At 40.2% G+C, this 22500-nt stretch overlaps 2 protein-coding genes across 3 annotated transcripts in view; both read left to right on the plus strand.

Annotated features, from left to right (window-relative positions):
• The window catches only part of ca5a (carbonic anhydrase Va), a 16226-nt gene extending 10091 nt beyond the window's left edge, over nucleotides 1–6135 (plus strand). For both annotated transcript variants that reach the window (XM_027167906.2, XM_027167907.2), the window contains exons 6-7: nucleotides 23–181; nucleotides 1480–6135. In XM_027167906.2, coding sequence (XP_027023707.1) covers nucleotides 23–181; nucleotides 1480–1611 — 291 coding nt within the window. In that variant the 3' untranslated portion in view covers nucleotides 1612–6135. The remainder of the gene's footprint in view (nucleotides 1–22; nucleotides 182–1479) is intronic.
• Nucleotides 6136–15964: 9829 nt separating this feature from the next.
• slc7a5 (solute carrier family 7 member 5) overlaps nucleotides 15965–22500 on the plus strand; it is a 19935-nt gene continuing 13399 nt past the window's right edge. The window contains exons 1-2 of the mRNA XM_027167900.2: nucleotides 15965–16632; nucleotides 19426–19551. Coding sequence (XP_027023701.1) covers nucleotides 16113–16632; nucleotides 19426–19551 — 646 coding nt within the window. The 5' untranslated portion in view covers nucleotides 15965–16112. The remainder of the gene's footprint in view (nucleotides 16633–19425; nucleotides 19552–22500) is intronic.

Here is a 22500-nt window from a genome sequence, read left to right on the forward strand (position 1 = left end):
TACGTCTCCCCTCATTACACAGGACAGTGTAGTAGAATTCAATAAATTTGACCCATCCTGCCTCCTGCCTGAGACCATCAACGAGTATTGGACATATCCCGGGTCTCTAACCACGCCCCCTCTGACCGAGGCTGTCACCTGGATCATCATGAAGCAGCCCATTGAAGTGAGCCACGATCAGGTACGACCAGAGGCAGGGACAAACTTTACGAGCTACAGTAAATGTCAATATTATATAATTATAAAGATTGCGGTTTGAAGATCGAAGATCAGATTTGTTGTTTTCCCCAGAACCTGCAGTATTTTTCCAGCTGACCAAAACACATTTTACATTAATTCAATAAAACACACCTCATTTATTTCCTGCCTGTTTTCTGATCAACACATAATGTCTTATGATATTTCTAAAAAAAATAAATGTATCTATAGAACGTAGATTAAATATAAATATATCGCAAATATAATGGATCTTGCTTTTTGCCTAATAAAGTGGGAAGGACATTTTCTGTTCATTTTCTTTTCCATAGACTTTTTCCCAAAAATAGTTTAAGGTGCAGTTTAACAAGTTTAATCTAGACCAAAGTGTTTAAACAAAAAAAGGCAAGAGACAAAACGCAGTGTAATTACTGCCTTTATTCACAATGATGGGTAAATCCACTTTTCACCTTTTTTAACAAAGGGGGAGTGTGTGTGTCTGTGTGTGCGTGTGTGTCTGTGTGTGCGTGTGTGTCTGTGTGTGCGTGTGTGTCTGTGTGTGCGTGTGTGTCTGTGTGTGCGTGTGTGTCTGTGTCTGTGTGTGTGTCTGTGTGTGTGTCTGTGTGTGCGTGTGTGTCTGCGTGTGTGTCTGTGCGTGCGTGCGTGTGTCTGTGTGTGAGTGTGTGTGTGTGCGTGCGTGTGTGTGTGTCTGTGTGTGCGTGTGTCTGTGTGTGAGTGTGTGTCTGTGTGCGTGTGTATGTGAGTGTGTCTGTGTGTGTGTGTGTGAGTGTGAGTGTGTCTGTGTGTGTGAGTGTGTCTGTGTGTGTGAGTGTGTCTGTGTGTGTGAGTGTGTCTGTGTGTGTGTGAGAGAGAGAGTGTGTGTCTGTCTGTGTGTCTGTCTGTGTGTCTGTCTGTGTGTGTGTCTGTCTGTGTGTCTGTCTGTGTGTATGTTTGTGTGAGAGTGGGAGTGAAGTATCTCACACTATTCCATGGTAACAAAACAGCAGAATAAGATAACAGTTGACGAACAGCCTGTCAGTAATTCATCTACAGCAGTTATTAGTTATTTTGACTCGTTGAGAGTTTTATTTTTTATTTTATATATTTATTTATTTATAAATCGAAAACAATTTGCTAATGTTTAGGTGTTTCTGCAAATATGGATCATTCAAACAAGCATCTCACATAAAGCTCTCTCTCTGTCTCTCTCTCTTTCTCTCTCTCTCTCTCTTTCTCTCTCTCTCTCTCTCTCTCTCTCTCTCTCTCTCTCTCTCTCTCTCTCAGTTGGCCGTATTCAGGAGTCTCCTGTTCACCTCAGCACAGGAGGAGGTTCAGAAGAGCATGGTGAACAACTTCCGGGTCCAGCAGCCTCTAAAGGGCCGAACCATTCGCTCGTCCTTCACCCCGTTCCTCTAGAAAATTTCACCCCTTTGACTTCCAAACCTTCACCTTGTGAAGACCTTATAAAGATCTAACGGAATCATCTTAGTCTTTTAGCCCTGTTTACGACCAGGAACCCGAGTCAGGTCCAAAACAATTCCGAGTCCAATAATACAGGTCTGTTAATCAAAAAATTTACTAACAAAATGCACACAGGATCTTTATCGAGCTGCAGCTTATGATCAAAGGGTTTTAACACCATTTTAACACCAATCTCTACATTCGTTTTTTTTTTTCTGGAGGGGAAATTTATTTCTCGAACATATACATGTACATTACACTGCCAGTCATATAGTTTTGAGCCCTAAACATTAAATATTTGCTGTTATATGATTAACATAACACAATTTTCTGCTTTTTCAACTAAATCAGCTTAAAAAACCGAACACGCACAAAATTCACCGAACTTTGATAAAGCGAGAAGGTTTCTAATGTTCGTATTAGATTAACATTGGATTTTCTTATTTTAGAGTTCATGTAAAACAATTGGACTGGCAGTGTGTGTGTGTGTCTCTGTGTGTGTCTGTGTGTGTGTGTGTCTCTGTGTGTGTGTGTGTGTGTGTCACAAGTTTGTTCAGGATATCTTGGTGGTTTTATTTCCCAGATCGAACCCCAGATCTCGTGCCTTACCGTAGCTCTAGAGCGACCGGAGAAATGTTACACATAAGTGAATTTAACTTAGTGCTCTGGAAGTTAAACACGTATTTGGCACTTCTGATCTTTCTGTGACGACATCGGAAGACTTCCAGATATTTCAGAGATTAGTTTATCTCCTAAAGCCTCTTCGTTCAGTAGAGAAACGATCACGATCTTCTTGCGCGCTCTTCTTTTCTCACACAGGTGTAATAACCGACCCTGAGCTTCGTGTTTATTGTCCGTGACATGAACTCGGTTTAAACCTTAAACTGCACATTTCCTTTAACGATTTACTGCTAGCAAGCGAGAGCGATTTAACGTTATCTTTCTGACCAATTGATGAGTGGGAGTAACTAGCGGAGTTCATTACATAGCGGATTCACATGCAGGACGTAGACAAACTAACTAAGGAAACGCTTAAATAACGTATCGTTTTGCCGTGAATGGTTGCTTAGTTTGTTTTTTTTTATTAATAGATAAATATTGGGACAGTATAGACAACATACCTTATACTTCATATATAGTTTAGAAAAATAGAAATATTATTATACAGTACAGACCAAAAGTTTGGACACCCCTTCTCATTCAAAGAGTTTTCTTTATTTTCATGACTATGAAAATTGTAGATTCACACCGAAGGCATCAAAACTATGAATGAACACGTGTGGAATTATATACGTACATAACAAAAAAGTGTGAAACGACTGAAAATATGTCATATTCTAGGTTCTTCAAAGTAGCCACCTTTTGCTCTGATTACTGCTTTGCACACTCTTGGCATTCTCTTGATGAGCTTCAAGAGGTCGTCACCTGAAATGGTCTTCCAACAGTCTTGAAGGAGTTCCCAGAGATGCTTAGCACTTGTTGGCCCTTTTGCCTTCACTCTGCGGTCCAGCTCACCCCAAACCATCTCGATCGGGTTCAGGTCCGGTGACTGTGGAGGCCAGGTCATCTGGTGCAGCACCCCATCACTCTCCTTCATGGTCAAATAGCCCTTACACAGCCTGGGGGTGTGTTTGGGGTCATTGTCCTGTTGAAAAGGTGATGTGTCCAAACATTTGGAAGGTGTGTCCAAACTTTTGGAAGGTGTGTCCAAACCTTTGGTCTGTACTGTACCTTGTTTAGGTTTGATCTGACCTGCTAGCTATTAGGTTTCTAAAGCTATAAATCAGTGCCACAAAGCCGATAGAATAAATTTAGCGTTATATTAGTTATTAAAATACATGTGTTATATTCGAATCATATATTTAGGTTTCTCTGTAAACGAATGTATTTATTTAACGTAAAACCGGAATAAAAATCGGCAAACAAATGATGTAAATTTGTGCTTAAAATGTATCGTTACAGTCCAAAACATTCCTCCTGCAAATATAGCATTAAAATACATACGTTTTGACCTTGCGTGCCCCAGAATCGACGCCAGTGTCTTTAGACCGATAGACAGATTTATTTCTAATAAAATTATTTATTAGACTGATTTAATTCAAATTGTAGTATGTTTTTTTTTTTTTTTTGGTAATTTTTTTCTGCTTCCTGCATGTGTTATTTATATCCTACAAATAATATATGCTGTAAAATCTATAGTTTATAAACTTTCTGTACACGATGTAGTTTCAAGCACGTCGAAGCGGTCGTTACTGGTTCAGATTTTATTCCGTATGCAGCAGAGTTTGGAAAACCGCCGTGCCTTCAGCTTTGTGCTCCCACACTGTTTCATTGTCCCACTGCCAAAAATCTGTTCTTCATTCTTGTTAAAGGGTGAAGGACAGATCAACGACTGATGCTGTATGGTTATTTTTTTTATTATTATCGTTATACTTATAACTGACCACTAGACGGCGTCAGAGCTCAAGGAGAGCGATGCAGGTTCTGTATGTTATGAGTCTTGGAGCAGGAAAATCACAAACTATGCCGGTTACACACAACTATATGCACCTCCTTACATACATTAACGTGTACACTACTTTCATGCGATTTTGTTCCGTAGCTTAAACATGCATTATTATTTTAAAAAAAATACATTAAAGCGAGACCTTTTTTATGTATTTTTTATTTTTTGGCTGAGGTGAGGTTCCTGTAGTGTAAACACACAGATGGGTGATTGCTTCATCTCTCCAACCAAACCCAAGCAAATTCTTTCTAAACCGTCTAGAATGTGGATCTACAGGAACAGACATGATCGTGGAAATGTGATACAAGCAAGTTAGAGACTTCAAATGCTGCTTTTTAAAATCTTTTATCTGAGGAAACTCGTGCGAGAAACGTAGGAACTCTGTGCTGTTTGAGTGGGAAGCGGTATGTACCACAGCGACAAAGAGAAAATCCTGACCTCTGAGCAGTTTTTTTTTGTCTATAATCATGAGTGAATGCTCTGATCCAACATCAGCTCTCCTGCTCCGAGTCGTCTTTGTTTCGGTCTGGACGCCATCCTGCTTTGTGGCTGAATAACAGAGTTTCTGTACAAACCCTTCCTCTGTGGTGGCCTCTAGCCTGAAAAGGCCAGCTGGTTTGTGTGTGTGTGTGTGTGTGTGTGTGTGTGTGTGTGTGTGTGTGTGTGTGTGTGGGGTGTGGGGTGTGGGGTGTGGGGTGTGGGGTGTGGGGGGGGGGCAGCACTCAGTTTCAGCTTCACTAACCAAATTAGAACGCTGTGGCTGAGCAACACACCACCTGTCCTGTACCAACACAAAGTGTATTTCCTGTCTTGATGATATGATTTTTGTCTTTTATTTTTTTTTGTGATTTAATATTATCGACTGATTGCCAGGTTGAAACAATCCACAATCATTAGTTTGGTGACTGCTCTACACTACAGATTGCTGGGTTTACAATTGCAAGTAATTAGCGTATAAAAAGTCGACAGATCTGGCAACCCTGCATTTTAATTTTTTTCCCTTTTAAAAAACTTTTGCATCGACGTGGAACAACATTACCGAAGCGTGTAAAATACTTTCAATTGCATTGAGCAGTATCAGACATGCACAAACCTTTGGGTTCAGTATTTTTATTTTTTTTTTTTTTTAATCATGAGTCGTTAGAATTTGTAATTTAACTGTGTTTGTTTTTATCCACCAGTAGGAATGCACTGATCGGATACATGCTTAAATCTGGGGATATTTTCCAGGCGATTCCAATTCCGTTAATTCCAAATTTTTAATCATTATATAATAAATTAGTATTCTTAATAAGACTCGTATTCTTCCCGGTGCGTTCTCGTCGGCCGTCCGGTCCCGATAAACGTCGAAACGCAATCGAACAACAACCGGAGTTCGATCTGAAGTGTTAGGATCACATGATGCCACTCCAGAGAATTGTTTCAACAGATGCAATAAATATCATGACTACATGTTAGCTGACTTTGTTGGAAATGTAAAAAAAAAGCAGAAAACTTAGCTCTTGGACGTCGGCATGATCGCAAAAGTGACGCTGTTTCATGGTCGATTTCTGTTGTACTGACATTTCTGTCTGTTTGAAAATAATCACGCACAATGTTTTTATTCTAATCCTTATGTATCGTACAATGTGTAAAGTTTCATAGTGTTTAACAGGACTGTAAATGTTAGAGATGTGTTTTTTTGCTGTGGGACGTCCTTCCTGCTCTCCCACTCCTCTGGAATCTAAAGTGGGCTTTTCTTTTCCCTGAGGTTTCCCTGGCGATCTAAATGACCTGTTCCCAGCATGCTTTGTTGTAGCAGGTGCTGACCGGGTGTGATCCAGCCGCACTGGGTCTCTCAGTAAAGAGTTTTTCTCTATAAACATACACACCCCAGACGTCTACGCTACAAACGGTCGTTCGTGCGGTGCAGAAAATGCAATGTAGTAAAGATTCTTTGATGTAAAGGATGAAATAAAATCTAAACAACTCCAGCTCTGTCTCCTCGTCGTGTTTCCTGCTGAATCCAGACGGCTGTGATTTAAACAGCATTAAACAACAGGTTGATTTTATTAAGTGTGTGTGCGCGCGCGCTTGTGCGTGTGTGTGCGCGTGCTCTCGTTAGACTTGTCCGAGAACAAAACAGTGCTTTTGTTGGTAAAAAAAAAAATAAGGAGTTGTGGAAAGTTTTGGTGATTTTATGATGGAGAGTTAGAAACAAATGCGTTTACTCTCTCATGTGGGATTTTTATATTCATTCTAAAAAGAAATGTAAAAACTGATCAGTGGATCTGACTGAAAGTGACTTCAAATAGCAGTTAGCCTTGATACATGTGTGTGAATCAGTGAATCATTTGGTCATGGAAGAAGAGGATTCACTCTTCTTTCGTTCAACATGTAATTCATAACAGGATTTACTGTTAACAAGTGATCATTTGAATCAGTGAGTCATTTGGTTACAATTAAGAGTCCCTTCTTTTACATTCAACATGTAACGTGAGTGTTTGAATCAGTGAGTCATTTAGTCACATGGGTGATTCTTAGACTATGGGCACTTTTATGTTCTTTGATCATATTTTAAAAAATACATATCATTTTTGACAAATTCTTTTTTTCTTTGTCAAACTATCAATAAAAACACCTTTAAAAAAATTACTACCTTTCTATTATGATTTTTTCATACTTTCCAACCTCCTTATAGGTGCCAAAATCACTGTTTTCTCCTTGTCGCACACCCAGACTTTTAAACTTCAATAATGAAAATACAGTTTAAAAATATGACTTATCTGGTAACTATTAATGTACCTGAATTAAACACTAGTAAAATAATTAAAATACATTATAGTAATTAATGTGAGACTACTATCAATATTACCTTTTATACAAAATATAGCTGTCACACAGTATTGGTGTCATTTCCACCACAATGCTTTAATGTCCCTTTAGAAAGTTTGTGTGAAAGATTCTTTAGGTGGTTTCCATGGAAACGTTCAGGGACATCAGAGCACATGATGGACTTGGAGGGAATTTTAAATTTTCACCAACAACAAATGAAGAAAAATCAAGGTAAATATTGCTAGATCAGTTAATATATTTATTATACGTTATTTCCAAACATGCTGTACCTTCAAGGGTGTTTTTAAAAAGCTAAAAATTTTAAGTTAAATAAGAGTATTTTGCATACATCACATGCTAAGTATTAATTTAAAGCTAATCAGTGAAGCTATCTTCCATTTTTTCACAAAAAACTACAGAAATGTCATTTCCACCACAGTCATTTCCACCACACTGCCCTCTGTGTTGGAAAAGACAGCATGTGGTGGAAATGACATTTAAGGTTAAAAAGTACAATTGATATGGATTGTGAGAGTAGATTTGTGTAATACTTTTTTATATTATAATATATTACAATACTTTATATATTTATATTATAATATTTTTATTTCTAAATTATATTACTTTTATATTAATTGATTTCATTTTTATCTATTTTTAAGATGCCAACCAAGACAACAAAAGAAAGGTCACAGGTCTATAGGGACAAAATAAAAGCTGACCCTAGAAAATATGAAGAGAGACATAAAAGAGACAGGGAGAGATACCTGAGGAAAAAGGAAAAAGGGGTAGTAAAAGCAATTGCAGATCTGTCAAAGCAGGAGCAACGCAAACAAAGGAGATAATGGAGAATATATCAAAGAAATAGAGGAAAGGAGATTAAAAAAATCCTCACAATGCAGGCCTACCTTTCCACCACCACACTGCCACACTCTCCTGATGTTGTCTTGCAGCCAGAACAGGATGTTGACCTGACCCCCACACCACCTTCTGCCCAATCTCAATCCCAAAATCAGAGGGGAAGGAAAAGGGTAGCAAGAAACCGAAAAAAGTGTATGCAGCACTGTATGAGAGTAACACCAAGCTTGAGAAAGCTTTGCGAAAGGCACAGAAATACCGCCAGAGGTATATGAGACTGATGAAAAAATGAGGCAGGCTGACTCTCCAAATACAAAATCCAAACGGCAAATGTTAACAACAGCTAGCACTCTACGAAGAACTTTAGTTTTCTGTTCTGATCACTGAATTGAGAGGCAGATATAAAAATCTCCACCCAGACAGGGACAAACACATAATTTCCAAAATAATGGCAGGAAAAGTCCTTAAGAAGTATCGACTACTGAAAATGGCCCAAAGAGAATTTGTCTTTTCACCCAGAAGAATGAAAAGTAACGAAAAAAGGACAACAGCACTTACTTACACACGGACGAAACAAAAGAACAGCATTAGCCCAGCCACAGAAGAAAAAATAAAACAATTCTTAGAAAGAGATGAGAATAGCAGAGCATCAACTGTAAAAAAAAAAAAAAAAGACACTGTGACCAAGAAAAAGACAAAAAGACAAACGATTCCTGAATGAGCCTCTGGAAAAACTGGAAAGTTTAGGAAGGAGTATCCTGACATCAGAATTTCTAACAGTGAGTTCTGTAAGAGACGTCCGTTTTGGATTGTAAAGCCCACAGTTAAGGATAGAGACACATGCCTCTGCAAGACACATGCCAATCTGCAGGGCAGACAAGCTGCTTTACCATAAAGTTATTAAAAGCAGCAACATTGAAGATCTGATTGTATCCCTGTGCTGTTCGCCAAACTATACCAATCAATGTATGTACAGGGAATGTACCATTTGTGAACCCAAAGAATTGGAAATCTCAACCTTTGACACTGGGACCCAAACATTTTGAACTGTAACCGTTCATCTGTGAGACAAAACTCAGTTTTATACATCAACCACACCTGTTTTAGTGCAGTGCTGAATTTGTTTAATGACTCTGTGAATTGAGTTTAATGAGTGTTATGAGTTTAAGTATTTCTAAGTATCTCTACATTCACGTTACAGTACATTCATTGTCATTTCCACCACACACTGTCATTTCCATCACCACACACATTTTTTAAAAATATTTAAAAAGTTCTCATCACACATTAAATATTTATCCACAATTTATGATATTGTGCTCTACTTAGTATAAATATTTAAGTTATTTATTTTCAAATAAACTCTCACCCAAACTAATATTAAATTTCAGAGTGTGACAGGTGTACAGTTCAGCATTTGGTCCATAGGGCAGTTCATTTAGCTCATTAACAAATATATAATTAATGTACATTGTAGAAAAACTGCTAAAACTAGTTACAAAAATGATATTAGGCCATTCTTGAGTGGCATAAGTTATTCTATTTTTTAATAACAGCTGTATATTGAGATGTGGTGGAAATGACATTTGTTCATCGCAGGTCGGAAAAAATGTAAAATATTAACAGTTTCTCTTGTAATCTAAGTTTGTCCTCTAACAGACCTTAAAACTAGAGAAATTATTTAAACTTATGAGAACATGTTACCTAACTTTTGATCAAATTTTTTTGTTCAACTTCACAAGGCTAAAAGTGCCCCTAGTTGAAGAAACGCCCACAACCAGGATTTGTTCCTAACAAGTGATCGTTTGAATCAGTGAGTCATTTATTACAACCAATAGTCCCTTCTTTTACATTCAACATGTAATGTGGGTGTTTGAATCAGTGAGTCTTTTAGTCATAACCAGGATTTGTTCCTAACAAGTGATCGTTTGAATCAGTGAGTTGTTTGGACATGACCAGGAATCGCTCCTCTTGCATTTAGCAGGTGAGATTAGGGTCTGAGCAGTGAGTCGTTTGGTTATGACAAGGATTTACTCATCTTACATTTATCTCAGGTGAGTGTTTGAATCAGTGAGTCATAAACAGGATTTACTCCTCTAACAAGTTATCATTTGAATTATGACTAAGATTCAGCCCTTGTGTTAGCATTTAAGTGTTTGAGTAGGTGAAGTTTTTTGTGTGTGATAAAAACCCATTGCTCTTATGTTTAGCGGGTCATTGTTAGTAACCGTCCATGAGAATCATAACTGTGATTTCAGCCATTCTCTTTCAGCAGGTCACGTTTTATCAGCAAATCATTCACGCACGACAGAGATTCACTTTTTGTGAGTGAATTTGTTCTCGGCAATAAGAAACTCCACAAGCAGGTTTTTTATTGCGTATTTAACGCCACTGTGAACGGAGATGCAGAGTTTTATCAGTGTAAGAAATCTTCAGAATCAGAGTGTTGATATGAAGCTCATAAAAATCCACTTATAAAAGTCTGTTCTTCTAGAGGCCCTGGCCCCTGCTGAAATCTGATTGGCCCCTGATTGGCCCCCGTTCCATCGATCGTCGACGAGAAGAGCAACCGGAGAATTTTTCACAACGATCACAGATGCAATTCCACCCCCAAACAATTGGCAGCACTCGAGCTTTTTAAAAAGGAATGACTACCGAAATGTATTTGCACCGTACTGAATAATTATTTTGTGTGCCTGAATGTACCCTGTACTTGGCCCCTGAATGTAATATGTGGCCCCTTAATGGCCCCTGTAACAGAAAAATTCTAGAACTGCCGCTGTCTGTTCGTGAACTGACTAACATTTTATTCAGTTGATCTAATATGGTAATAATATTAAAAGACTGTTATGTCAAAGCATAGAACTGACAAATTAGCAATATGGAGCTAAATTGGTGACGCTAAACTGCGATACATCGTAGTGTTTCCTGCATTATTATTGGAGCGATTTATTAATTTCATGTTACTCTGCAATATTTTCAAATCAGCACACGAACCTACAAAATACGGCTGTCTTTTTTTACGGTTCCTTATTCGGTCGCAGGTGTGAATTAGTTCAATTGAAGAGAAACGAGTAATTTGCGCATTCTATTACGGCTCTCTTCCTCACAACAGTCCCTTTCTTGCTCACTCACGATGTGCTCTGAGTGTTTAAAAAAGGATATCCCAGAACGATACTTGTGCCGCATTGTTCGTCCATGATGGAACGATGAAAGAACTGCAGAAGTCGTACCTAGACGGTACTCGAGAGGAAGATGAAGCACACGGGGTAGTGGGTGTGGAGGGTTTGGAGTTTATTCTCAACCTGCTTCAAAAAAGCTCCTGTCCTGTGTTTGTTGCGTTTGGCCGAGGGAGGTTACAAACACACGGGTTTCCCATCATTGTGTGCTAGAACACGTTCTTTGAAGCCTACAGAAAAAAAGCAAATGAAAGACTTGTGTCGAGTCGAGATCTCCTTCCAGAATTCCAGCGTCTGATGTTTTTTTAGCACCATGTTTGCATAACCAACAAACCGAGACGGAGTAAACTGGAAAAGACGAGCTGCGTTTCAGGATCGTGTTTAATCCAAAGATCGGTGGACAAAGTCAAGTTTATTTATAATAGATTTATTTTCATTCCTGAACAATAAAAAAACAGGTCCTGTTACTTCATGCTCATCGGTTCTAGATGAACTTTTAACCCAGAAGCAGACAAAAAAAGGGTCAAAATCTCAGTTCATATAATACAACTTGTGGAAAAGGTTAAGTGCGTAAAAAGGTACATTTCTACTTTAAAATTAAATTTAGCAAAACGGCATCAGCAGAATAACGGGGCCTCGATGTTGTCGCTGCGTGTCAGCGGCGAAAAAGGACGACCGTGTCTCACTGAACGTTGAACTGGAAACACGGAGGAACGGAAGGTTCCGGTCTTTACAGGGGTGCTAACGAGTCTCAGCAAACAAGACCGCATTTGATTTACTTTGAAAGTGGGAAGTTGGAGCTCAGATTGACTTCTTTTTAAAACTTCGAGCAGAAAAAGTAAGAAAAAAATTTACTCGATGCTCTTTTTAAGGGTTCGTTGTATAACTGATTGTTATTCTATAAAATGATTCTCACCTTATACAGGGGCTCCGTGGCTGGTTCGTGGGTTTGTCGGGAAAATTACAGGCTCTTACCCGAGGGTTTCCAGAAACGAAGGTACTTCGAGGGTTTCTAAAAGGGACGTCCGAAAGGTTTTCTCGCTTAATCCATAGTAACAAGTGTACTTAGTGGGTTCTTTAAGGGCTCACTGAATAAATAAAGGATCTTAGCTTTCAGAAATGGCTCCGTTAACTCAAGGGTTCTTTAAGGGTTCGTTGAATAATTAAGCATTCATACAAGTTCTCAGTTAATACATACAGGAGAAAGGGTCAGTGTATTGTATGAATCGTGCTCCTCATTAATGCATAAACTTTGGATCTTCTTAAAATGGTTCTTTAAGGGTTTGTTGGATAATTAAGAGTATTTAGTAAAACTAGTGAAATAGTGCATTGTGGTCAAAAGTGAACAACAGAAAGGTGTTTAATGTGCAAAACACGGAGTCATAAACATCTACTTTAAAGCACATTTAGACACCAGGGTTACTCGTGTCCTGTTCTCTCCATGACAAGACCAGGGACAACCCCAGACACTGTGCAGCAGAGGACTGTCTCAAAGGAAGGAAGAAGGGTCAGGAGATGGACTTTATTGTGTAGCGAACGTCCTCGTGTGCCCGCCGTGTCCCGCGCTCTCAGACCAGCGCACGTAGCATGTGTTTAATACACAAATCATTTCCCTATTTTCACTTTTTTGCTGGTTTTCTGAGGAAAGTCTGTACAGCTTTTACAAACAGGAGCCCAAGACTTTCCCGGAATATCCGTCCAGATATTTTCTGCTCTGTTCGCTTGCAGTGAAAAGCCTTTTTTTTTTTCTTTAGTTGTCCCGATTGTGTTCCTCGACGACCCCCTGCAGCGTGTTCTGGAGCTGAGAAAGCCTCGAAATGTCGGGTGATAAAATCTCAACACACACACCAGAAAAACAAGGCATAATTATTAGGAACATACAGTAAATATGTGCAAATCTGTCATCACTAAAGAAAACTGTAATAGGTGAGTAATATTTAATTTACAAACAACCAGAAATAAATAATAAACCCCAACAATTTTTAAAACACCCCACAATGCAATGCTCTGGAACATTAACAGTAAAATATTAACACCCTGTTTGTCTGATGTTTGTAATCTCCTGAGACTTTTTGTGTGTTATGTATGTTATAACTGTACGGTTAGAAAGAAAATACACAGCCATTTCCCAGTTTAACTACTTCGACTAACTAAAGTATAAATAATAAACGTTGTGTCTTACAACAAATTGTTATGTATCACAACTGTTTTTGAATCATGGATGAATCACATAAATGAAGAACAAAAAATTAAATTTGGCATTATATAAGGAGTGTAATGTACACCAGAGATATGTGTGTGTGTGTGTGTGTGTGTGTGTGTGTGTGTGTGTGTGTGTGTGTGTGTGTGTGTGTGTGTGTGTGTGTGTGTGTGAAACAGGATGGTGGGAATCTAGCAGTGAATAAATAGAGCAGATATTCCGGTGAATAACAGAATGAAAGTGGATATGTGTACTTTTGCCTTCTTGTGATTTCCATATTTATTTTGAATGTGTCAATAAAATGAAAGCACAACAGAACTGAAGCTTCATGAGTAGAAACACACACACACACACACACACACACACACACACACACACACACACACACACACACACACACACACACACACGCACATCAGTATTCCCCCCTGCAGTGTGGTGAAATGCTGAACGCAGCAGGTGGATCCACACTATTGACTTTTTCCAGTCCAGTATCTCCAAGACCTTCAGAGTCAGTGTGACTCGAACGCCGTTGAACTTTTACCTTAGCTCAGGAAATGAAGGAAAGGGATTTTCTCATTTTGTTTATATCTTTAACGTTCCCAGAAGGGAGAAAGAATTCGATAATTTTTTTTTTTTTAAACACGGATATTTGACAGAGCAGCATATTAGAAGTATAATGAAACTAAATCATTTCCTTTTATGAGCTACTTTAGCCTTGTAGCCTATCAAAGTTTCCTAGCAAAACTTGAACTGCTGATCATCAGGTGATTCGTCCCCAGGTCGTGATCTTGCAATATCTCTGCATAACGATCTGATCTCCCCTTCAGTCACAGCTCCTTGGTGTAACTACGGACACTCAAATGTTTTTTTCCTCACATGTTGCTAATGTGGCACGTTTATGTCGGTTCCTTCTCTACAACATTAGAAGGATTCGGCCATTTTTTGTCCACACAGGCTGCTCAGGTACTTGTTCGGTCTCATGTCATGTCAGCACTGGACTACTGCATCAGGTTTAAACACTGATGCTTGCCTACAGTGCCAAAAAGTGTCCATCTCCATCTTACATCAAAGCCCTTACTCTTTTCTGTTCTGCACCGAGGTGGTGGATTGAACTTCCTCTAGATGTCTGGACAGCTGAGTCACTGGTTATCTTCAAACAATGAGTGAAGACCTACTTATTCATGAATTGCTTCAACTAGCACTTTATCCAGTTTGTTGTATAGGTGTATTATATATATATATATATATATATAAATTTTTATCCAGAGCTAGCCCTCTTATCCAGAGCGATGTTTATGTTTAATCTAATTTTATACAACTGAGCAATTAAGGGCTAAGGGCCTTGCTCAGGGGCCCAGTGGTGGTGGTTTGGCTTATAAAGGGGAGCGTGACTGTGCTCATGTTCAGAAGTAATTATCTTTCACATGTTATCGGTGAAGTTCTTCTAGTTAAACCTAAATTAAGATCTGCTCTCTCGGGAGAATCTTCTTGACATCTACTTGTTTTTATCCGACTTCTGAAGTTAAAGAGCTTACAGAGTGTGTGTAAAGGATTTCGCTGTCAAAAGGGATCAATCAGCAGAGGGGTACAAAAAGTTCCAAAACATGAGATATTACATAAATACAAATAAAGGAGTATCTATCTATCTATCTATCTATCTATCTATCTATCTATCTATCTATCTATCTATCTATCTATCTATCTATCTATCTATCTATCTATCTATTCATGCATCCATCCATCCATCTCTCTATCTATCTCTTTATCCATCCATCCATCCATCTATCTATTTATCCATCTATCCATCCATCTATCCATCCATCTATTCATGCATCCATCCATCTATCCATCTCTCTATCTATCTCTTTATCCATCTATCCATCCATCCGTTCTATCTATCTATCTATCTATCTATCTATCTATCTATCTATCTATCTATCTATCTATCTATCTATCTATCTATCTATCTATCTATCTATCTATCTATCTATTCATGCATCCATCCATCCATCTCTCTATCTATCTCTTTATCCATCCATCTATCTATTTATCCATCTTTCCATCCATCTATATATCCATCCATCTATTCATGCATCCATCCATCTATCCATCTATCTATCCATCCATTCATCTCTATCTAATTCTTTATCCATCCATCCATCCATCCATCCATCTGTTCTATCTATCTATCTATCTATCTATCTATCTATCTATCTATCTATCTATCTATCTATCTATCTATCTATCTTTTCATGCATCTATCAATTTATCTATCTATCTATCTATCTATCTATCTATCTATCTATCTATCTATCTATCTATCTATCTATCTATCTATCTATCTATCTATCTATCTATCTTTTCATGCATATATCTATCTATCTTTCCATGCATCTATCTATCTATCTATCTATCTATCTATCTATCTATCTATCTATCTATCTATCTATCTATCTATCTATCTATCTATCTATCTATCTATCTATTTCCGCATTCTACTGTATAAGAGGCAGAGCTGTAATACCCAGTGTTGCCGCTAGAGTGAAACAGAGATTGTTGTAATACCAGCTATTTCCGATAGAGGGAAGAATCCTAGACATCTACGGGAATAATGTGGCTCGTTAAAATACCGTAAGTACAATTAGAGTGGGAGTTGCAGTACCAGAGCGTGGCCACTAGAGGGGGCGGATGTGTAATGGGCGGGATGAATATGACGCTCTGAGGAAGCGATGCTGCTGTTCTTTAGGTCTTTCGCATGTTGAGCTTCACCTTTACATAGCCACGCTTCTGTGAGTCACAGCACCGGGACCCGGACGGAGCGCGTTGGCTGCTTCTGTTTTAAACATTAACAACAAAAAAAGGCCCTTTTTTAAACTCAAACCCGAAAGGGCCGAAAATGCCGAATGTAAAGAAGAGAAATTCGGCGGCAGGCGCTGAGGACCAACAGGCGACGGAGAAGATGCTCGGCGGCGCGTCTGGGGGTCCGGCGGCGGATGGAGAGGAGACGGTGGTGCTGCAGCGCACCATCACGCTGCTGAACGGGGTGGCCATCATCGTGGGCACCATCATCGGCTCGGGCATCTTCGTGACGCCGACCGGCGTGGTGAAGGAGGCGGGTTCTGTAGGTCTGTCTCTGGTGGTGTGGTCGGTGTGCGGCGTGTTCTCCACAGTAGGCGCTCTGTGTTACGCAGAACTCGGGACCACCATCACCAAGTCCGGGGGCGACTACGCTTACATCCTCGAGGTGTACGGATCACTGCCGGCTTTCCTCAAGCTCTGGATCGAGCTGCTCATCATCAGACCTTCATCACAGTACATCGTAGCTTACGTCTTTGCCACGTACCTGCTCAAGCCTTTGTTCCCGGTGTGTCCGGTACCGGAGACGGGAGCCAAGCTGATCGCGTGTCTGTGCATCCGTGAGTGACCTGAGCTCCATCTCTCTCACACACACACACACTCACTCATTCTCTCACATACACACACACTCACTCACTCACTCACTCACACACACATACACACACTCTCTCTCACAAACACACACCTTCTCTTTGCTTAGTTTTTATTACCACGTGTTCACCTTATACACACACGCGCGCGCTTGTGTACAGTGTAAACGATACAATAACGCTAAAGTGTCTCGTGCGTGTGTGTGATCGTATCAGTATGTAACCCAGCATTAATGTATCCAATGTTAGCGATTTAAGCATTTATGTACGTTGCTCTGGATAAGGGCGTCTGCCAAATGATGTAAATGTTTGTGTGTTCTGAGTTCCTGTTGAAAACGCGTCTCGTTGTTTCATCATCCGTTTCGCGCGTGGACGGAGATGCCTAATGTAAACGAAGTGCGCATGTGCAAGGAGAGTGACTTAGACCACAGTCACATACAGACGATTTAGGGATGTGTGTGTGTCTGTCTGTGTGTGTCTGTTTCTCTGTGTGTGTGTGTGTGTGTGTGTGTGTGTGTGTGTGTGTCTGTCTGTCTGTTTCTGTCTGTGTGTGTGTCTCGGTTTCTGTGTGTGTGTGTGTGTGTGTGTGTGTGTGTGTGTGTGTGTGTGTGTGTTTCTGTCTGTGTGTGTTTGTCTGTTTCTGTGTTTGTCTGTGTGTTTGTCTGTTTCTGTGTTTGTCTGTGTGTCTGTCCGTCTGTCTGTGTGTGTCTGTCTGTCCAACTGTGTGTGTGTCTGTCTGTCTCTATCTGTCTGTGTATCTGAGTGGTGAGTGAACCATGTGGTTTTGTCCGGTAACCCTGCAAAGTGGTTTAGCCAGTCCGGATTATGCAAAGCTTACACTCACACACACACACATTCACACACGCTCACTCACACACTCTCTCTCACACACACATACACACACACACACCCTCTCTCTCTCTCTCTCTCACACACACACACACTGACACTTCATTGTTCTCCATTGTGTGTGTGTGTGTGTGTGTTAGCCGTTAAACTAATCCTCCCAAAAAAAAAATAATGTACTGAAGAGGGGGAATTAAAATGAACTGAAGAAATTAATAAAATAAATGAAATGGTGAGAGAGATGCAGAGAGAATAAGATTTGCAGAACTATAGAGAGAAGGACAGATAGTGAGAGAGAGAAATGTGAACGATTGAGAAATAAACAGACAGCCTGGTCTGCAGATGGAGAAGTAGATGGAGTAGGTGGGCAGGTGGATGGATGGATTAGTGGATGGATGGATAGACAGGTAGGTGAGAAGATGGATGGGTAAACAGGTAGTCCCTGTTATGAAAGACCCTAAACACACCAATCAGCCTTAACACCCCCTTCCTAATATACTGTGGGTTCCTCGTGTGAGGCGTCGAGGCCCAAAATCTGCTGCATGTGATTATTCCACTGACCTGTTTTACACAAGGCCGAGCTCAGAGCGGCTCATCAGTGAGGGGCCACTCGCTCAGTCAGTACAGTGAAGTCAGGCAGAAAGTCCTGTGTGTGTGTCTCTGTGTGTGTGTGTGTGTGTGTGTGTGTGACTAAGGAGGAGGGAGGTTGGGGGGGTGTTTGAGTGCATGTGTGTGTGTGTATGTTGTGTGGGTGGGGGTGTTTGGGGTCATTGTTTGAAGTTGATTTGCAGCTAATGTGCTTTGAAGTGTTTGAAATGTCTTTCAGTTAAGAACATATTACTTCGCTTACTACACAACACATAACACACATCACAGCAAACACACACTCTCTCACTCACTCACTCACTCACTCACACTCTCACTCACACACTCTCTCTCTTTCTCTCACTCACTCACACACACACACACACACACACACTCCCTCTCGCACACACACACACACTCCCTCTCGCGCACACAGACACACACTATCATTTCAGTAACACACATCAAGCTGTATGGTGTCTGATGTCCTCGATATTTGATATGGTGTTAACACGTGACCTGATAAGTGAACAGAATGAGGTCAGCACTTGGCTCGCTGTGCTCCAACACGTCACGGATCAGACGATGCAACTCCTTCCTGTGGAACGAAACTGAACGAAAACCCCAACTGTTTAATGACGTTGCGTCATCTCACCAACTCTAAGATACCTTAACGACGACCGCACGGTTTCTATGGAGACTTCTACGCTTGCTTCAATGCCCTCGTTAATTAATATTTATACAGTATAATGTACATACAGAACATACAAACCATCCATTTGTCCATCTACTTGTCCCACAGTCCCATGTAACCATCCCTTCATCCATCAATCCAACCGTCCATCATTCCTTTTGTCATCTGCCTGTCATTTTATCCATCCATCCATCCATCCATCCATCTAACTATCCCTTAATACATCCATTCTTCCATTTTTCCTTCCAGTTTATCCGTCCATCTTTTTCCTGCTTTCACCTTCCAATCCATTCATCTTCCAGCCCGCTCATTTATCCACAAGACATTGAATCATCTCAACTCGCTCAACTCATCCCCTTATCTATCATCTATCCTTTGATTGATACCTATTACTCCATCTGCCCATCATTGTATCTATCCATCATCTCTGTAATTGTTCATTTATTTCACAAATACCCCACATTTTCCCTCATTTATTCACCAGTTAATCAACCATCACCAGTTCATTTATCAAACTATGAGGAAGAACAATATCTGTGTCGTGTCATATAAAATTAGCCTGCTGTGTGTGCAAACCTATAATCTCTCTCTCTCTCTCTCTCTCTCTCTCTCTCTCTCTCTCTCTCTCTCTCTCTCAGTGTTGTTGACGGCGGTGAATTGCTACAGCGTTCGTGCCGCCACCCGAGTCCAGGACGCCTTCGCGGCTGCTAAGCTCTTCGCTTTGGGACTCATCATCATTATCGGCTTTGTACAGATCGGCATAGGTTAGACACACGCACACACACACACACACACACACACACACACACACACACACACACACACACACACACATTTTATTTCAGGATGTGGTTTATGGTCATTATTTTTCCAGGATTAGACAAACAGCCTCTCCAAAAATAAAATCATTCCATCCACATTAAAACATTTACCAGGTAAACAAGGGCGAGGCCATTAGCACAGTTAGCACAGTTAGCTCAGTTAGCACAGTTAGCTCAGTTAGCACAGTTAGCTCAGTTAGCACAGTTAGCTCAGTTAGCACTCCCTGTAAACAAATACTGATATTTAATGTGTCTCTGAGGTAAAAGGAAAGTTTTAAATCAACACAACACAACTTTACACAGGTACCTGGAATATAAGATGGAAATTTGGTCATTGTATTAAACCAAATAGCATGAAGAGAAATACGTCACTACGGTTATACAGTAAAATACAATACTTTCTATATACAATACGTATAATACGTATATTTAATAATGGCCAAACAAACTCACTTTTTATCCAGGATATAAAATGGAGAAAAAACAATTCATTGTTCAGCAAAAGATAAACTTATTGTAGCCTATTAAAACCGCGCTAAAGAGTTTTATGTTTTTAAGATGAGCTCCGAGTTTGTTTTGGGATTTAAAGCCATTTTCATCACAGAACCTTAAACTTTTATACGAGTAAAGACAATATTCACTGAAGTCAGATAGACCGTGATGGTGTTCCTCCTTGTGTCCTGGGGTCTACGGTGGAAATCCGTGCTGGATGGGACTCCAGCAGTCGCTGGGGCATCACACACATTCACACACGCACACATTCACACACGAACACATTCATGCACACACACACATTCACGCACACACACACACTCACGCGCACACACACACACTCACGCACACATTCACTCACTCACGCATGCACACATTCACTCACTCACGCACACATTCACTCACACACACTCGCACACATTCACTCACACACACTCGCACACATTCACACACTCACACTCACACACATTCACACACTCACACACATTCACTCACTCACACACACATTCACTCACACACACACACATTCACTCACACACACACATTCACTCACACACACACACATTCACGCACACACACACATTCACGCACACATTCACTCACTCACACACACACACATTCACTCACACACACACACACATTCACATTCACTCACACACACATTCTCTCACACACACACACACACTCACACATTCTCACACACACATTCTCTCACACACACACATTCACTCACACACACAAACACACACATTCACTCGCACACAAACACACATTCACTCACACACAAACACACACATTCTCACACACACATACATTCTCACACACACACACACACACACACACATTCACTCACATCATGGATGCAGAGAATTCCTGTTATACGCATCAACAAACATTATACTCTTTGTTGTGTATTGCTACTTAAGTAAAGTTGGCCGCATATTCACAGATTCGAGTTTCCCGAGTCAATAACTCCTGAGCTAAACGCTCTTGTTACACAAATAACACCTCTTTTATTATCGTAGTAATGTAGAGAGGCAGCTACAACCCAATTTTCCTCAAAATCAGCTTTTTTTCGTGGTGGACAAAATACATAAGTCTCTATGTGCAAATGCCTAAGAGACAGATTCCAAGGGACCGTCTGTGCAAAACCTGAAAAGTGAATACTAGAAAAACAGTCAATAATTTCACTGTACTGTTTTTTTAATATGAAAAATCATAAAAATGATAAAGACATTTCTCCCAACATGTGCTGTAGTATAACTATCCGGACATCAGTGGTGTGTGAGCTGGTGACAGAACAGTGTGTCACAGTCAAGTCATTCTGTTTTTATCGTATTCGCTTTTCGGGTTTTGCACTTTGCAGACGGTCCCTTGGTCTCAGGTGTATGTATATAAATATACAGGAAAAAGATCTGTTTAAATCATAAATCGATTTTTTTGTCAAACAATCGGGAATTTCATTTTAGGCCACATCGCCCAGCCCTAACTTTCACACACACACATTCACTCACACACACACACACACACACACACACACACATTCATACACACACACACATTCACTCACACACACACACACACAAATTTACTCACACACACACACACACACACATTCACTCACACACACACACGCACACACACACACATTCACTCTCACACACACACATTCACTCTCACACACACACATTCACTCTCACACACACTCATTCACACACACACACACACACACACATTCATTCACGCAAACACACATTCATTCACACACACACACATTCATTCACATACTCACACACACACATTCACACACACACACACACACACATTCATTCACACACACACACATTCATTCACACACACACACATTCACTCACACACACACACACATTCACTCACACACACATTCATTCACACACATGCATTCATTCACACACACACACACACACACATTCATTCACACACACACGTTCACACACATTCACTCATACACATTTACACACACACACACACACACTTATTCACACACACACACACACACATTCACACCTATGGGACGTTTATCTCAGACACACTGGTAGTAAACCGGAGATCCCAGAGGAAACCCACACGGACCCGAGATCAGGAATTACACAAAACAAAGCTTACTGAAAATTCCTGCAGTAATTATTACACTAATCTTCCCAAAATCTAGAGTCTAATAACCTAAATCGGCAGATTGAGGGACTGGAGAATGTCTGGCTCTCAATGCCCCTGGCCACGCCCCTTACCACGCCCACAACCCCTTAGGCACCGTGAGAGAAAGTGTACAACAGTAAAAAAAAAAAAAAAAATTCCGTACTTTTGTTGTTTAGATCTAAAGTTTACTTTGGGTTATAAGCTGAAGACAAAACATTTGTAGCC

The sequence above is a fragment of the Tachysurus fulvidraco genome, chromosome 17 (genome assembly GCF_022655615.1).
Source record: "Tachysurus fulvidraco isolate hzauxx_2018 chromosome 17, HZAU_PFXX_2.0, whole genome shotgun sequence".
NCBI classification, from domain to species: domain Eukaryota; kingdom Metazoa; phylum Chordata; class Actinopteri; order Siluriformes; family Bagridae; genus Tachysurus; species Tachysurus fulvidraco.